At 47.8% G+C, this 18,676-nt stretch overlaps 1 protein-coding gene across 1 annotated transcript in view; it reads right to left on the bottom strand.

Annotated features, from left to right (window-relative positions):
• Nucleotides 1-18,676, bottom strand: part of LOC113013978 (atrial natriuretic peptide receptor 1) — a 45,569-nt gene that overhangs the window by 5,230 nt on the left and 21,663 nt on the right. The window contains exons 3-6 of the mRNA XM_026155248.1: nt 9,415-9,589; nt 6,544-6,642; nt 6,238-6,329; nt 5,782-5,922 (exon numbers count right to left, since the gene is read on the bottom strand). Of these exons, the coding sequence (XP_026011033.1) occupies nt 5,782-5,922; nt 6,238-6,329; nt 6,544-6,642; nt 9,415-9,589 (507 nt within the window). The remainder of the gene's footprint in view (nt 1-5,781; nt 5,923-6,237; nt 6,330-6,543; nt 6,643-9,414; nt 9,590-18,676) is intronic.

Genomic DNA, 18,676 nt, shown 5'->3' with positions numbered 1-18,676 from the left:
TGAGGAAGTTCCGGTCTTCAGGACGCACCTTGAAACAATGAAACATCTGTTGCACGTCCACAGTGAAGGCGATCTGTTCTTTCCGAAACCGAAGGAGGACTCCTACCAGGGTGTTGTTGAGGTCTAGTCCCGTTAGGAGTACTTGGTTCAGAGACAAACCTTTGTGCTGGGCACTGGAGTTGAAGACGACTCTTATTTGGGAGGGCTTCTTGGGATGGTAAACCCCAAAACAAGGTAGGTACCAATGCTCCTCATTAGGCTTCAGAGGTGGGGCTTCTTCAGCGTGCCCATTCTGAAAGATCTTTGCCATGAACGAGACAAACTCTTCCTTCATTTTAGGCTTCCTTCTGAAGGACCGCTGTAGAGATTTGAGACGTTCAAGTGCTTGCTCGTGGTTATGAGGGAGCTTTGGTCGTAGAGATCTGAAAGGCAGGGGAGCCACCCACCTGTTTTCTTGGTCCTTATAGACCTCTTGCTCCATGATGTGGATGAACTGTCTGTCCTCGATTGAAGGAGCTTCTTTGTCGTCGTCCTTTGTTGTCTGGAACACATTACAGTCTAAGGTGGCCCATTTCTCACTAGCAGGGAGATGTTTGCATGTTAGGGGAAATGAAGGGGAGCTACCACTACTATACTTCTCTTTTACATAGTAATCGTTTGGGCATGGCTGAAAGAGAGAAGGATGTCCATTTTTCAGTACGTTAGTGTAGTAAGAGCTGATAACCGTAGGTCTGTGGACATCTCCAATGCACACATCTCCTACAATAACCCAACCCAGATCCAACTTCTGGGCATAGGGTGCGTTTTGTGGGCCATTCACTTGTCTTCTGACCTTATGAACTCTGATGATATCTCTGCCTAACAAGAGCAGGATGGAAGCTTGGGAGTCCAGCTTTGGAATGTGTTTTGCAAGGGCCTTCAAATGACTGTGGTTTAATGCTACCTCTGGTGTTGGTATTTCTGCGCGGTTATTTGGGATCTCGTTGCATTCAATCAGTGACGGCAAAGAGAGTGTGACACTCCCGTTAATGGGTTCGATCACAAAGCCACGTGCTTGTCTGCCTTCTGTCTCTTGTGTTCCGGCACATGTCTTCAAAGTGTATGGTGAAGGAGGCCCTGCAATGTTGAATAGGTCGAAAAACTCGGTACGTGCAAGTGATCTGTTGCTCTGATCATCTAATATTGTGTATACCGTAACTGCAGCTTCAGGGCAGTCGGTTGGGTACACCCTGGTCAGACATATTTTTGAGCAGGAACGCCCTGCGGAATAATTTAGTACATGCTGTGGAAACATCACCTTCATTCAGGTTGGAATTTCCCTCCCCGCCCTGATCTGGTGCGGAATGTGCTGTGTTGGTGGACCATGGGGCAGATCCAGGGTGGAGGGCTGCAATGTGGCTCTTGCTTCCACACTCTGAGCAGGAGATGTCGTCTTCACAATTCCTTGCCAAATGTGTGGCTCTGCAGCACCTGTAACATATTCCGTACCTTTTTAAGAGTGCTTTCCTTTCTTCCATTGGCTTCTCTCTAAACCCGCGACACCTGGGTAAGGGGTGGGGTTTGTTGTGTAGCGGGCAGCGCTCTGCTGGATCATCTCTAGTGGATGACTCGCTTCCAGATTGGGTGCGAAACGATGCAGTCCTTGTACCGTTGAAAAGGGGCCGAGGATCCGGCGAGACCCTCGTTTTAAAAACTGCCACAGCTTTGTGACCTTCGGCTTTAGACGATTGCTTACTGCCTAATAACTCACTACTGTATGCTGTCTGTGTGAGGCCAGGGTCGTTGCGCATCCGTGCTTCTCGACACACAAAGTCTACAAAGAAACCGAATGGGGGATAGGGAGCCCCGCGATCTTCTTTGTACTTAAAGCCTAAAGAAAGCCATTTTTCCTGGAGATAAAATGGCAGCTTCTGGACGACAGGGGTAACACCACGAGGGGTATCCAGATAACTAAGCCCAAGCAAGTCACCATCTTCTTTGGCAGCCTGTATCTCCGACAGCAAGTCTCCCAGCTCTCTTAGTTTACGACCATCTCTGTTTGGAATCTTGGGAAAGTTGTCTAATCTTTTCAAAAAGGCACCCTCGATGACCTCTGGTGCACCGTAGCACTCATTAAGCCTGTCCCACATAGCTCTGAGTCCGTTAGCTGGTTGGTTCGCATACACGGATCGTATTCGTCTGGCATGTTCAGCTGAGTCCTTACCTAGCCATTTCACGAGGAGGTCAAGCTGTTCACTTGGTGAGAGGTTGAGACCTCTGATGGCATTCATAAACGATGCTTTCCAGGCTCTGTAGCATTCGGGACGGTCGTTGAAGTGAAGGAGCCCTGTAGTCACCAGTTCACGTCGAGCCATAAATCTAACAAGGTCTGACATGTTCTGCTCCATTTCTAGTGGAGTGTACAGTGGGCCCCTTTCCCGGCATGTGGTCTCATGTGGGTGACCGGAGTTGTCTGGGGTTGTGATATACGCCGCGCCGGTGTAGCCGCTGTCCAGAGGCTGTCGTGCATAATTGACCGTTGGTTCTTGTTTAGGGGTGTAGGTCTCACTTTGATCAGCTTTGCCTGGGAAATGATCCTTTAGATTTGCTATTATGGGTGTGGTTTGGGTTTGGATGTGTGGTGTCGCAACTGGCTTGAGGCTTGGTCGAAAATGTACATCAGATCCTGGCGTAAAGATCTTGGAGTAGGAGTCTATGGTCGGTGAATGCTGAAGGAGTTTCGTCTCCGTGTTATCATTGGAGGTTTCTAGAATGGGCGTGGTTTGGCTGCCGTGTGAGGCACCCTTCACATATTCTCTTGTGCGCGTTACTGGGTCGTCAGCAGGAACATCTATCTCACTAAGACCCTCGCCATCATCTTGGATCGCTGCAGCCTCCAAAACTTCTGCTTTTGCTTCTGCAGCTGCAGCCCTTTTTTCCATGCGTACTTTATCTAATGACGCTTCAAGACGTATTTTTCGAAGCTGCATAGAAGCTTCCAGTTCCGCTTGCTGCAGCTTCAGATCGTTCTCTTTATCCACAAATGCTGCTTCAGCCTTAGCCGCCTCAGCTTCTGCACGTGCTTGTGCAGCGGCTGCCTTACTTGCAGCTGAGCTCCTGGTATGCCTGGAGGAGCCAGATATATTAGATCTGGTTTTCATTGATGCGCTGGTTCTCTGCGACATGTTGCTGTCGATTGGATTTCTTCCTACATCTGAGCTGTTTCCGGAGGATAGCTCTAATTGCTGTCCAGTTCCCCACGAGACTGGTCTTTGAGAGGCTGTCGTTTTACTGTAATGTCCTCTGCCTCTAACGCCTTGCTAGAGTCGACATTCAGACTAAACTCCTCTTCAAAATGACCACGCAGACAAGAGGGTTTGACTTCACTCCCTTTACTTAGGCCAGTTGAAGTAGGGTAAAACTGAGAAACAACATGACATGAAATGCTCTTAGAAACCATAGATGAGGAGAAATACACAATAACAGTACAATGACTTGTTTAGCCGAAAGCGTTAGCTAATTCCCTCTTTACAAACGTTTCTATTAAGCAAACACTGCAATCACATTTCTTCAAGTAGATTGTTCATTAGTAAAGATGGAACAGAATTACATACCGACAATGCCCTTAAAGACCGTCTTAAGGGAGACAAATGCCACTACAGCAGCGGACGGGAGAACGGGAGAAGTCCTTTCCCCAAACAATAACATGCGCTTTCTGATGACATCATAGAACAGAGACGGATTTGAGCACGTTACACCAGGTCATGCCAAAAGGGGGCACTAAAGAGTAACTTTCTCAGGGAAAATCTATTTAAACAGAATACGGTTACATGGTGACAGAACATGAGCTAAGAGAGGATTCAGCCTTGGCTATATCAACAAGGAAAGTCTGAAGCCTAATCTGAAAAGTAGAAAGGGTTCTGTTCTATTGGTGTGATGCAACAGTATGAGGTCTTTAGATTAAGATTCTATTCTGATGTTAAACATGGGCTAAAGAGGCAGGCCCAGGGAAGGCCGTCATCACACCGGGCAGTAATTGTGTAAATGGCCTGTATTTGTATAGCGCTTTACTAGTCCCTAAGGACCCCAAAGCACTTTATACATCCAGTCATCCACACACTGGTGATGGCAAGCTACATTGTAGTCACAGCCGCCCTGGGGCACACTGACAGAGGCGAGGCTGCCGAACACTGACCACCACCAGTAGGCAACAGGTGAAGCGTCTTGCCCAAGGACACAACGACTGAGACTGTCCAAGCCGGGGCTCGAACCGGCAACCTTCCAATTACAAGGCGAACTCCCAACTCTTGAGCCATGATCTACCTCTCCTATTTCAGCAGGTGCCAGGACCTGAAGAGAGGAGGTAAGCAGTGAGCAGGAAGTAGCACCAGAGATGAGTTGGGAGCTGCCGGCCTGCATGTGCCAAAGTGTTTGTGTGCAAAACAGTAATAAAAGAAACCGTACTTCACCGTGACCCTCTGGCTGTGTGTGAGGTCCTTAGTGCTCCAGTTGTGCCCAAAGCGAATCTGCGTGATGACGGATATGTGACCTGCACAACTGGTGGAGGCACTAGCACAAATGGTGGTGGAGCTTGCGATTATGCACTGGGAGCAGCCAGTGGCCACCCATAAAAAACACGTAGAACCAGTCCGAGAGCCAGACAAAGGTACCTCCCACAAAAGAGGAGGCCCAGTTAGTGAATATGGTGGTCCTGGAACAATTCATGGAGGGGCTCCCAGCGGGAATGGCAGAGTGGGTCTGCTGCCACCAGCCCTTGGATCTGGCGGTGACCCTGGCCAACGATCACCTAGCAGCACGGCCAGGGTCTCTAAGGGAGCTCCTGCAGCTGGAGGTTGGGAGCCGGGCAATTTCAGCCCCGAAGAGGAGGTTCCGGAGCATGTCTCAAGCTTGGCTATAGTTACTGCAGCTGCTGAACCGGATCCGCATCCCCTTCTGTTTCCACCCCCTTCTTCTGCTGATGCGACTCTGATTTGATTTGATTCAATTCAGTTTTTTACTCAGAAATATTATAATTATGATTTTTTATGAGTACATATCCATATTTTTATATCTATGTATAAAAGCAAAGCTGACACTTGTGAAACTTCATCAGAGGTGGGTGTACCCCTCTTCTTGATCTATAATAGCTGGGATAGGCTCCAGCCTAACTGTGAACCTGAATTGGATAAGAAGAAGATGGATGGTTGGATGGATGGAGAACACTGACACACACTGGAAGATGTGTTGCATTGGAATAGGAAAGAGCTTAGAAAAAGTGCTTAAGCAAATGGGTGTGAATGGGTGAATGAGGCAAGTTGTGTAAAGCACGTTGAGTGCTCAGAGTAGAAAAGCACTGTATATTAATGGTATATTTAGCATAAGTCAATGAGAAAATAATGCTAACATCTGGAACGAGATTGTAACATGCTTTTGAGAACCAGTTTTCATTAGCTTGGTGGTTACACTGTGGGTTAATTGGTGTAATACCCACGTGACACAATTGCAGTAAAACATATACATACAGAACACAAACATAAAAATATCAAAACAAAATTGTAATACATTGATGAAAATGTAAATTTATAGACACCTACAGTTGGTCAGGGAAGATGTAATACAGAAATAATGGGGAAATATTAGTATGAACCTGTTTTTATACAACAAATGAATGACTACAGTGCTATTCACAGCAGAACAAACATTTAAGGCTCAGTGTTAAACTATGTAGGACAAAAGCTGGAGGACATGCACGGATGCTTCTCTAATGGAACATATTCAGAATATTAAAGCACTTTAACTCACATTGCTCACAGATACCTGGCTCCCTGCTAACATTTTCTTCTTTCTGGCCATGTTGGGATTCCAGTGGCAAACCAGACTGTCATTCTGCACGCTGTAGTTCTTGTGGCCAATCAGCCAGTATGTATACATTTTGCCCTTACCCTGGCAGGAGAAGACCACGCGTGAAAAAGGAGCAATGACAAGGTACTGTTCACCAAAAAAACCAAAATGAAAACTAAGCACTGCATATTGTTTGTGTATATGTGGAAATTTTAAGAAATCTCTTAAAGTAGACTTGTGTTGAACATGAAGTAAGAAAATGTTTTATAAAAACTTGGACTAAAGACTCTTTAACAAACATAAAATTTCCACCAAATTTCACTTTTTTGTCTTTTAATTTAAATTTGGGAACGTTCTTAAGATAAATAAAATAATATTAATGATAACATATTATGGCATAGCTGGAAATTATTTTACCTTAATCTCAATCTCTCCACGAAGCTGCAGCTCATAAGCATTGTCTTTGATCAGAGCCAGGTATGCTTCTGAACTGATGTGGATTTTCTGAGCTGGCATAAAGAAAAATTAAAATCAACAGACATCATGTAAAGATTTAAGCTTTTCTAGATTTGTATTTGTATATTTGTGCAAGAAAGATCCAAGAAAGCTGTTTTTGGTACCAAATTCCAATACAACACATACAGTCTATTTAGTTTCATTTCATGTCCACTATATTGTGCTATATTGTGTGTGCTAGTGTATACTGGGACTAGCTGCACATACGCAGGCTGGTTGATTCCATTCTAGAGGCTGTGTTGACGGTATCTCCAAATAGACAGTATCTTGGCATCTTGTAGCCCACTATTCCTGCCACACATGGACCTGCATCGCAGGAGAAAAAGAAGCAACACTTTACAATCTTCTAAAAAAAAACCTTTAGCACTAAACATTCAGAATATTCATCAATGGAAGAAGATTGGGGAAAAAAGCAACGACATATCAACTGTAATTTTTGTAAAATGTGTGGTGGTGGGGTGTGGTTTGTGGCTAAGCTGGGAGGGGTGGTGCCAGGGTGCCAGCCATCACCTAATTGTGCCTTTCCTATTTTACACAATAGGACACTGGGAGTGAGGGGCGTGTGGAGACAGGAGAAAAGCTGCAAGCAGCAGTCAGAGTGACATTAAAGTGGCTAAAAGAAAGCATGAGAGATATGCCTGAGCGACGGCGCACACTAACCAACCTATGGCTACGTGCATTGCCCAACTCACGGGAACTCATGCAAACGCCACGACACTTCTGCCGGGTGGATCTTCTAGGCGGATGGTGTGTGTTCTGTGGATGGGCTAAAATCTGAGAATTTACACTGGATGATAAAGTACTTGTATTACTCTCCTTATCCAAATGAAAGTTATTTGCCAAGTGGCAGGGACCTTTTGTGGTCATGCAGTGAGTGAGGGATGTTGACTATAAAGTGGTGCATTCGGACAGGGGTGGAGCAAAACACATATAGCACCCCCACCCCCTTAAAGCATGGAGAGAGACAGAAACTGTATCTCTGGGGAACCTGGTGAAAGACCGTTGTGATAACCATCTCACGCTGGTTCAGACAACAGCGTTTTCCAGATGCATTCTCTCACTTGCCCATTCACACCACACTCACCACTTTGAAACTCACCCAGGTATAACACTGTGTTCATGGTCCTACAGATTATCTGTACATAAAAGACAAGTAGTTCAGAAGGAACTGGCTGTAATGCTGGAGATGAGTGTAATAAGAGAGCTGCACAAAGACAGCTCTATATGCTCGTGCGCAGACTAAAACAAAGTGAATGAGGTGTCATTGCTTATCCCATGACGCAGGTTTTTATGTGTATATAGGCTAGGTGCATGTTAGGTTCATAGCTGCCAGCCATCACCTAATTGTGCCTTCCCTATTTTACACAGTAGGACGCTGGAACCAAGGGCCATGCACAAGAAGGGAGCTTCCGCTCCCTTAAGGCCAAAACAGAGAGAATGAGGAGGAGCTTCTTCCCCCAGGCTATTCGGGGCCTGAACCAGGTGTAGGACTGGACTCTCCCAAACACGTCACTATAAGACTGGACTCTCACACACGTCACCACACGCACCACCACACATTTCCTATAATCCTATAATTCCTATAATTTATAATCCTTATCTTTATAATCTCTTCTGCTATTTGCACATTCTTTACTGTAAATTCCTAAGTTAATTTGTAAATTTTTGTAGTAAACTGTAAATTGTAAATATTGTAAAACTTTTCTTCTGTCATTTAATGGTCGGGCATTGTACAGCTACAAGCATTTCACCCCCATGTCATACTGTGTATGGTTGTGTGTGTGTGACAAATAAAATTTGAATTTGAATTTGAAGAAGCAGTCAGAGCAACATTCAAGTGGCTGAAAGCAAGCACGAGAGCTGCGGCTCACACAGCTGTGTGTGTGCCAAGCAGTGAAGACTGTCTGAACTGCCATACTCCATGTTAGACTTGGTGTTTTGGGTTTGTCAGTAGCCTCTTGTGTTGCAAAGAAACTGAAATACAAATTCTAGTCAAAATCATCTGTTGCTTTATCCATGGAAGTTAAAAAAAAGTACCTTTTTCAAATTTTTACAATCTTCCCTTCATGGTTGTCTCTTTGTGCACACCTGGACTGCTCCCAGCACTCCATATAGGCTCCTTATAAGTCCTGTTCAAGAATGTATACATGAACAACAAACTTAAACAGAGCCCAAAGATCAGTTTCTGTGTCAAAACAGAACCAATAGCAAACTGTTTCTTCAACTGAAGAATTGAAACCCTGTTGGTTTACGCTGTGAGTGACTGCCTTGCAAAAATCTTGGCAGCACAGATGCAGCACACTCATCCATTGTCACAAGTTGCAAGAACATGAGAATCTGCTAACATGTCCAAAGGAGAACATGCAGCTGTGGTGCATAAGGAGAAAGTACTTTTGAGTAAGTACTGCACAAGGAGACAACCTTCAAGAGGAGATTTGGCAAATGTAAATCAGATGTTCCTCAGACTTTTATATACTCACATATGTGGAAAGTACAAGATTGAATTAATGCTGAATAATGCTTAAGGAGCTATAAAGACTGTGTAAATCCACAAACAATGTGGACAACTTGAAATTGTTTGAAGAGTAAGTGTATACTGTATGCAAACTAAAAAGCACTCAAACACCTGGATATAGGCTTTGCATCTAAGAGCTACTAAGTGTTATTGAGTTTACCTGATGTCTATCATCTCCAATAAATTTTATGGCTTTGTTCTGATGGTACACAGTTAAAGCTCCGTGAGGATGCCAACATTTCTATGTTTAAGATTTTCAACAGAATCGTCCTCTGAGGATTGTGAATTGTTGAGGATTGTTGCTTTTTAATGCCATTTTTATATTGTTAAGCACTTTGTGCAGCATCGGCTGTTTGAAATGTGCTATATATATATATAAACTTGACCTTGACCTTGAATATCCAGGAATCGTAATCTGATATGGTTCCTTTACTAGATGGTACTTACCACAAAGCACCTGACCAAGGTCACTGTAGTGATTCACATTTTTATCAATCCCCACGCAGATTCAAATTTTCTATAACACAGAAAACATCTGCTGTATCTTAATAAATTCCTCTGACCTGTGTGGATGCCAGCTCTGAGCTGAAGCCTCTCATTGGGCATGTGAGGAATGGAGACCTGTCTGACGGCTGCTACCAGATCCAGAGCCATCTTGGCAATTTCATCCACATGTCTGTCTCCGTTCCTTTCAGGTAGGCCGCTCACCACCATGTATGCATCTCCTATAGTCTCCACCTGGATTAACAGATTTTTAGAACTACATAAAATATACAACCTACTCATGTCTAGGAAAATGCCGGGATCGGTGTGGGATCGACTCGTCTGATTTATATATTTTGCAATACCATATTTTCCGCACTATAAGGCGCACTTAAAATCCTTTTAATTTTCTCAAAAATCAACAATGCGCCTTATAATCCAGTGCGCCTTATGTATGAATTCTGGTTGTGCTTACTGACCTCGAACTGATTTTATGAGGTACACGGCGCTCAAAAATCTGGCAAAAATGTTTTAGTACGACTTTGGTAAGCTACGAAGCCGCACCGCTTGATGGATTGTCGCAGCATTACGGCTACCGTAGTCAGGAGCCTTGCAGAGTAATCTGGGTCCAAACTCTGCTTCAGGTCCCAGAGTCAAACAAACACTGCAGCATCACTGAGAGTTAAAAAACTGTCTAAATTCTTTCATCTTTAACAAAATGATCAGCTATGCTGCTTTACCAGGTGTAACAATTAAGTTTAACATCCAGGCATCCATGAAAACAGAATTTATTATACTTAACAGAGTTAGCAGGAAGTTAGCTCGCTAGTTTCCACCTAAACATGATATACCATGTTCTGACTGAGAGATTTCTGAAAATTTCTGCTATCACTTAAATGAAGGACCCTCCAGCAGGAACAGAAGATGAAGAAGAAATGAAGACAGAAAACTACATAAATGAAGACAGAAAACTAAACAGCAGTGATGTTTGTAGGGTTAATGAAGTTGGGCTAGCTGGTATATAATGATATACACAGCTATGTTAGCATAGCATATACACAGTGAAGCTGGAGGATGAACGCTAACTTTTTTCCACTCGATAAAAGTTAACGTGAGGGTTCCCGATGGTTAGAGACAAATGCAATCGCATGGCAGGATGCTGTAAACGGACCAAACTTCAGTCAGGAGAACAACTGAGAAAATCCATCCACAATACGAGGTTAGTCATTAATATACTGCAACGACATTAGGAATCGATGGTATGGAAGTGGAGGAAGCAAGAAGAATGAGCTGAGTAAAGTTTGACTAATCTGACTGTTTTGTTTCGTTTAATGTGCCTTATAATCCGGTGGAGAGAGAGGTGGTCAGATTGTCCCAGGTGGGGTAGGGGTGTCGCTTTGCAGGTTTACTTGATGTTACTGTACACACGCTCCAGTATCCTGTGCCCCTGGTAGGACGCTTAACATGATGGTGGAATTTCGAGTTTACTGATTTCAAACATGGCTTATTAAAATCCCCAGCAACGATAGGGATGCCCTCAAGCTGGTCTCTCTGCTGTTTACTAATGATAAGTTTTAGGTGATCCCTTACCAGAGTCTTTGTTGCAGTCCTGGCGGTGAAACATCAGATATTTGTAGATGGAGCCAAGATTCAGTTATAATCAGTAGATAACACGCCCGGACAAAATGGTTGTAGTAAATCTTTGATTGTAGCTCTTCCATTTTGTTTGTGTGGGATCTGTCGTTAGTTAGGAAGATGAATGGAAGCAGGGGTTTGTGTTGCTGCTTTTGCAGTTGGACACGATAGCCAGCTCTGCATCCCAGCTTTTTATTCCTCTCCTGCCATCTCTTGCTGTTCCTGACAATAACCGATGGAGCTCCTGGTGGTCTTGCAATCCTGATGGATACTGTGGGTCCAATCCAAATAAAGTCTAGCTTCAGGCTGAGGTCAGTGTCTATCAGTTCCTGACTACTGAAAGTGATCAGTGCATTGCAGGAACTAGCAATGAAAAAGCATAAAAAACACAAAAAGAAAAGTGCTGCAGCACGCGTCCGTTTGCATTTCAATCTTTGAATTTAGCTTATTTGAAACTTTAGTAGGATATAAACAAGGTACCCTAAAGTCCAAGTTTGTGGTGAGAGTAGCCAACAGTGAAATACTGAAAATATTCTTTGAGACTACCTTCACACTGGAGTACTGCATTCCAAGTGAAGTATCACAATGACAACTATGTGACAAAGTACCAACATCAGGTCAGAATCAAATCACTGAGCTATGACCCGTCCATATTTGCGAACTTAGCAGAGGAACTTTATAGCATTCTGCTGTTGTATGGCGACACTTTCACATCATCTGGTATGTAGCCAGTCTATGATAAGAGCAAGACAATAGCATTTAACGCAGATGAAGAACTGATTCTATGTGACAGTCTTGTAACTCTTGGAGAAAAAAAGTTTAAAAATGTCAGAAGTTTCATGTATCTTGGTGTAGTGCAGCTGCAGGGAAGGGGTACAGCAGAGGGTTCAGCAGCAGTTCTAGGCGCACAGCCACAGTGTGCCAGCCACTATTTTAACTCAGTAAAATGCTGAGACCGGTCATGTTCAGAGAGTAAGGACAGCAGCAGTGGAAAAACGCTGGAGGAAAAGCTGCAAGTGAAGCACACGTGTAAAACAATAATTGTGAGAATAAACACGACCTGTTCAGTTGAAACTGAGAGTCTGAAGCTGGATGGTGGGTTTCCCATGACCGTGGTGTTACATTGGCACCCAACTGTGCCTATCACACAAGATGCAAGGGAGCCGGCCAACATGCACCAACAGCAAGAGACAGCACCACAGCAGTAACTGGAGACGCTGCAGGCCCAAGCCGAGCAGCACACACAGGTAATAGGAGAAATAAAATAAAAGTAAAGTTTATTTTTTAAGCACTTTTCATAGACAGGCAGTCACAAAGCGCTGTACACAAAGGTTAAAATAAACAGAACGTTTGGTAACAAAATCAACAATACAGTCAATACAAAAGGTTGCATATAAATAAAAATGTAAAATTGAAAAAGGCGTTGATCAACAGAACTTCTGTTTAAACAAAAGTTTTAAACTGCTTTTTAAAGAATCCACAGAGTTAACCAAAAGTAGTTGTGGTGGTCGACTGTTCCACAGCCTTAGTGCCACAGACTGAAAGGCTGGAGGATTTGTGGCTCCGTACCTGTTAATCCTGTCTGTTCCTGCTGAAGGGTCCGAGGAACCTCTTCATTCATCTTCTGTTCCTGCTCGAGGGTCCGAGGAACCGCTCCAGCCATCTGTCTGGAGAGTCAGAGGAACCATTTCTGTTCCTGCTGAAAGTCCCGAGGGGTCGCTCCAGCCGTCTTCTGTTCCTGCTGGAGGGTCCGGGGGGTCGCTCCAGCCGTGTTCTGTTCCTGCTGGAGGGTCCAGGGGGTCGCTCCAGCCGTCTGTTCCTGCAGGAGGGTCAGGGGAACCGCTTCAGCCATCTTCTGTTCCTGCTGGAGGGGCCGGGGGGTCGCTCAAGCCGTATTCTGTTCCTGCTGGACGGTCCGGGGGTTGCTCCAGCCCTCTTCTGTTCCTGCTGGGGAGTCCAAGGAACCGCTTCAGTCATCTGTCTTCACTGGAGGGTCAGAGGAACCGCTTCAGCCGTCTTCTGTTCCTGCTGAAGGTCCCGGGGGGTAGCTCCAGCCATCTTCTGTTTCTGCTGGGGGTTCTGGAGAACCGCGTCAGCCGTCTGTTCCTGCGGGGGGGTCCGAGGAACTGCTTCAGCTGTCTGTCTGTCTTCGCTGGAGGGTCAGATGAACCGCTTCAGCCGTCTTCTGTTCCTGCTGAGGTCCCAAGGGGTCACTTCAGCCGTTTCCTCATCCTGCTGGAAGGTCCGGGGGGTTCGCTCCAGCTGTCTTCTGTTCCTGCTGGAGGGGCTGGGGGGTCGCTCCAGCCGTCTGTTCCTGTGGAGGGGTCCAAGGAACTGCTTCAGCCATCTGTCTTCGCTGGAGGTTTAGAGGAACCGCTTCAGCCGTCTTCTGTTCCTGCTGAAGGTCCCGAGGGGTCGCTTCAGCCGTTTCCTCATCCTGCTGGAGGGTCCGGGAGGTTCGCTCCAGCCATCTTCTGATCCTGCTGGGGGTTCTGGAGAACCACGCCAGCCATCTGTTCCTGCAGGGGGGTCCGAAGAACTGCTTCAGCTGTCTGTCTTCGCTGGAGGGTCAGGGGAACCGCTTCAGCCATCTTCTGTTCCTGCTGGAGGGGCCGGGGGGTCGCTCCAGCCGTATTCTGTTCCTGCTAGAGGGTCCGAAGGGTCGCTCCAGCCCCCTTCTGTTCCTGCTGGGGAGTCCAAGGAACCGCTTCAGTCATCTGTCTGCACTGGAGGGTCAGAGGAACCGCTTCAGCCGTCTTCTGTTCCTGCTGAAGGTCCCGGGGGGTAGCTCCAGCCATCTTCTGTTTCTGCTGGGGGTTCTGGAGAACCGCGTCAGCCGTCTGTTCCTGCGGGGGGTCCGAGGAACTGCTTCAGCTGTCTGTCTGTCTTCGCTGGAGGGTCAGATGAACCGCTTCAGCCGTCTTCTGTTCCTGCTGAGGTCCCAAGGGGTCGCTTCAGCCGTTTCCTCATCCTGCTGGAGGGTCCGGGAGGTTCGCTCCAGCCGTCTTCTGATCCTGCTGGGGGTTCTGGAGAACCACGCCAGCCATCTGTTCCTGCAGGGGGGTCCGAAGAACTGCTTCAGCTGTCTGTCTTCGCTGGAGGGTCAGGGGAACTGCTTCAGCCATCTTCTGTTCCTGCTGGAGGGGCCGGGGGGTCGCTCCAGCCGTCTTCTGTTCCTGCTGGAGGGTCCGAAGGGTCACTCCAGCCCCCTTCTGTTCCTGCTGGGGAGTCCAAGGAACCGCTTCAGTCATCTGTCTGCACTGGAGGGTCAGAGGAACCGCTTCAGCCGTCTTCTGTTCCTGCTGAAGGTCCCGGGGGGTAGCTCCAGCCATCTTCTGTTTCTGCTGGGGGTTCTGGAGAACCGCGTCAGCCGTCTGTTCCTGCGGGGGGGTCCGAGGAACTGCTTCAGCTGTCTGTCTGTCTTCGCTGGAGGGTCAGATGAACCGCTTCAGCCGTCTTCTGTTCCTGCTGAGGTCCCAAGGGGTCACTTCAGCCGTTTCCTCATCCTGCTGGAAGGTCCGGGGGGTTCGCTCCAGCTGTCTTCTGTTCCTGCTGGAGGGGCTGGGGGGTCGCTCCAGCCGTCTGTTCCTGTGGAGGGGTCCAAGGAACTGCTTCAGCCATCTGTCTTCGCTGGAGGTTTAGAGGAACCGCTTCAGCCGTCTTCTGTTCCTGCTGAAGGTCCCGAGGGGTCGCTTCAGCCGTTTCCTCATCCTGCTGGAGGGTCCGGGAGGTTCGCTCCAGCCATCTTCTGATCCTGCTGGGGGTTCTGGAGAACCACGCCAGCCATCTGTTCCTGCAGGGGGGTCCGAAGAACTGCTTCAGCTGTCTGTCTTCGCTGGAGGGTCAGGGGAACCGCTTCAGCCATCTTCTGTTCCTGCTGGAGGGGCCGGGGGGTCGCTCCAGCCGTATTCTGTTCCTGCTAGAGGGTCCGAAGGGTCGCTCCAGCCCCCTTCTGTTCCTGCTGGGGAGTCCAAGGAACCGCTTCAGTCATCTGTCTGCACTGGAGGGTCAGAGGAACCGCTTCAGCCGTCTTCTGTTCCTGCTGAAGGTCCCGGGGGGTAGCTCCAGCCATCTTCTGTTTCTGCTGGGGGTTCTGGAGAACCGCGTCAGCCGTCTGTTCCTGCGGGGGGTCCGAGGAACTGCTTCAGCTGTCTGTCTGTCTTCGCTGGAGGGTCAGATGAACCGCTTCAGCCGTCTTCTGTTCCTGCTGAGGTCCCAAGGGGTCGCTTCAGCCGTTTCCTCATCCTGCTGGAGGGTCCGGGAGGTTCGCTCCAGCCGTCTTCTGATCCTGCTGGGGGTTCTGGAGAACCACGCCAGCCATCTGTTCCTGCAGGGGGGTCCAAAGAACTGCTTCAGCTGTCTGTCTTCGCTGGAGGGTCAGGGGAACTGCTTCAGCCATCTTCTGTTCCTGCTGGAGGGGCCGGGGGGTCGCTCCAGCCGTCTTCTGTTCCTGCTGGAGGGTCCGAAGGGTCACTCCAGCCCCCTTCTGTTCCTGCTGGGGAGTCCAAGGAACCGCTTCAGTCATCTGTCTTCACTGGAGGGTCAGAGGAACCGCTTCAGCCGTCTTCTGTTCCTGCTGAAGGTCCCGGGGGGTAGCTCCAGCCATCTTCTGTTTCTGCTGGGGGTTCTGGAGAACCGCGTCAGCCGTCTGTTCCCGCGGGGGGGTCCGAGGAACTGCTTCAGCTGTCTGTCTGTCTTCGCTGGAGGGTCAGATGAACCGCTTCAGCCATCTTCTGTTCCTGCTGAGGTCCCAAGGGGGGTCACTCCAACCGTATTCTGTTCCTGCTGGAGGGTCCGGGGGGTTCACTCCAGCCGTCTTCTGTTCCTGCTGGAGGATCCAGGGGGGGTCGCTCCAGCCTTCTTCTGTTCCTGCTGGGGGGTCCGAGGAACCGCTCCAGCCATCTGTCTTTGCTGGAGGGTCAGAAGAACCGCTTCAGCCAGGTTCTGTTCCTGCTGAAGGTCCTGAGGGGTCGCTTCAGATGTTTTCTGTCTCTGCTGGAAGGTCCGAGGAGCCCATCCAGACACCATCAGCGCCACTAGATCCTCCACCGTTGCCTGCAGTTCCACCACCTGCAGTTTCCACACTGTCGCCTGCAGTTCCACCACCTGCAGTGCCACCAACTGCTCCATCACCTGCAGCTGCCACATCTGTGCCATCTCCGTCCTTCACGTCCTGCTCGACTTCGTTCAGCTCCTCACTGTCGCCAGCCACTTTCCAGACTGCTGGCCAGATATCTTCGCCGTCATGGTCGGCCTCCGGACTTGCTTCGTCTGTGCCGCCGCCATCCACGTGGTCAGCCTCCAGATTTTCTTCGCCTGCTGCCTTTTCCATGGCCGCCCGCCGGACCGGTTCAGTCACCTGTGCCGTTGCCACTCTCCTTGTGGTTGGGCCCTGAACTGTTTAGCAATGGACTGTTGTGCTGTTGCCTTCCAGGTTGGTCACCTGAACTCTATGTGAACGTGTCCATGAGCTCCAGCATTTTCTGTGGAATCTGTTTCCTGTTCCTGCTCATCATGTCCTGTGTTTCTCTGGTTATCATCTCATGTTTCTCTCCGCATGTTATAATTCAGGTTTGTTTACTGGGTTTCCCAGTTCAGAGTATTTCTTAGTTCTGTCCCTGCCACCCTTGCTTTTGTTTGTTTTCACCTATTGTAAATAAAGCTCACTAGCATCACTGCCTATGCCTGCATTCTGGGTCCTTCTCTCATAAACTCCACACATCTGCCGTAGCAGCCGTGACATGTTTTATTGTGAAGGTCTCACGTTTCCATGTTCAGTGTGTCTACCTGTGGCGTCATGTTAATTCGTGTCAGTTGTGTTCCCCGTGTGTTCTCACTACCGAGACATTATCCTTCTGTGTATTTATGTCAGCGTCTCCCTCAGTCCTGTATCGTGATCGCCCTCATACCTCACTGTGTGTTCTGTCTGCCAGCCTGTCAAAGAAGTACAGCCCACCCAGTCAACCATAAAATGGCTGATTCCACTTCAACCTACCTAGCACTTCTCATTCTGGAGGCTCCTGGGAGCATGAAATCAGGGCTGTCCTGACTGCAGCCCTGGGTTCGCAAGATGTCAGCAAAGAAGTGCGGACAACTCGCAAACCAAGGGCAGTTGCTGATGATTTGGCCAACCATTTGTTACCACAGGCAGTATATCGCTGCTTGGACTGCCAAGTACTATCAGACCACTTCTGGACATGGTTCCTGCACTACTACCTGCCCGCCATACTCTCTCTTAGTGGCAGTCAGATACAGCCCTGCTTCAACTGGGTAGTGTTTTGATAATCACTGATCCCAACTTCCCAGAGCTTCACATAGCCTGTAGGGAACATTGGCAAGGTGATCCCTGGCAGCCTTATTTGCACTGCAGAGGTTAAAGTGATGGACCATACCTATGGATGACCTGTGAGGTAACCTCATTCGGCTGACTGCTGTTCCGAATGAAGATTTATACAATGGATTTAGTACTGCAAACTTGCTGGAGCAAGTCTGGGGGTGGCTGTTCTGAAGATGTCATTTACCAGCCTGTCCACAAGGGGCAGCTATGTACTGTACAGTGAGGCAAAAAAGTATTTAGTCAGCCACCGATTGTGCAAGTTCCCCCACTTAAAATGATGACAGAGGTCAGTAATTTGCACCAGAGGTACACTTCAACTGTGAGAGACAGAATGTGAAAAAAAAATCCATGAATTCACATGGTAGGATTTGTAAAGAATTTATTCGTAAATCAGGGTGGAAAATAAGTATTTGGTCACCTCAAACAAGGAAAATCTCTGGCTCTCACAGACCTGTAACGTCTTCTGTAAGAAGCTTTTCTGTCCCCCACTCGTTACCTGTATGAATGGCACCTGTTTGAACTCATCATCTGTATAAAAGACACCTGTCCACAGCCTCAAACAGTCAGACTCCAAACTCCGCCATGGCCAAGACCAAAGAGCTTTCGAAGGACACCAGGAAAAGTATTGTAGACCTACACCAGACTGGGAAGAGTGAATCTACAATAGGCAAGCAGCTTGGTGTGAAAAAATCAAATGTGGGAGCAATCATCAGAAAATGGAAGACATACAAGACCACTGATAATCTCCCTCGATCTGGGGCTCCACGCAAGATCTCATCCCGTGGGGTCAAAATGATCATGAGAACGGTGAGCAAAGATCCCAGAACCACACGGGGGGACCTGGTGAATGACCTGCAGAGAGCTGGGACCAAAGTAACAAAGGTCACCATCAGTAACACACTACAACGGCAGGGAATCAAATCCCGCAGTGCCAGACGTGTTCCGCTGCTGAAGCCAGTGCATGTCCAGGCCTGTCTGAAGTTTGCCAGAGAGCACATGGATGATACAGCAGAGGATTGGGAGAATGTCATGTGGTCAGATGAAACCAAAGTAGAACTTTTTGGTATAAACTCAACTCGTCGTGTTTGGAGGAAGAAGAATACTGAGTTGCATCCCAAGAACACCATACCTACTGTGAAGCATGGGGGTGGAAACATCATGCTATGGGGCTGTTTTTCTGCCAAGGGGACAGGACGACTGATCCGTGTTAAGGACAGAATGAATGGGGCCATGTATCGTGAGATTTTGAGCCAAAACCTCCTTCCATCAGTGAGAACTTTGAAGATGGAACGAGGCTGGGTCTTCCAACATGACAATGATCCAAAACACACCGCCCGGGCAACAAAGGAGTGGCTCCGTAAGAAGCATTT

Source organism: Astatotilapia calliptera, chromosome 20, assembly GCF_900246225.1.
Source record: "Astatotilapia calliptera chromosome 20, fAstCal1.2, whole genome shotgun sequence".
Classification (NCBI taxonomy): domain Eukaryota; kingdom Metazoa; phylum Chordata; class Actinopteri; order Cichliformes; family Cichlidae; genus Astatotilapia; species Astatotilapia calliptera.
This window is presented reverse-complemented; position numbering and strand designations above follow the sequence as displayed.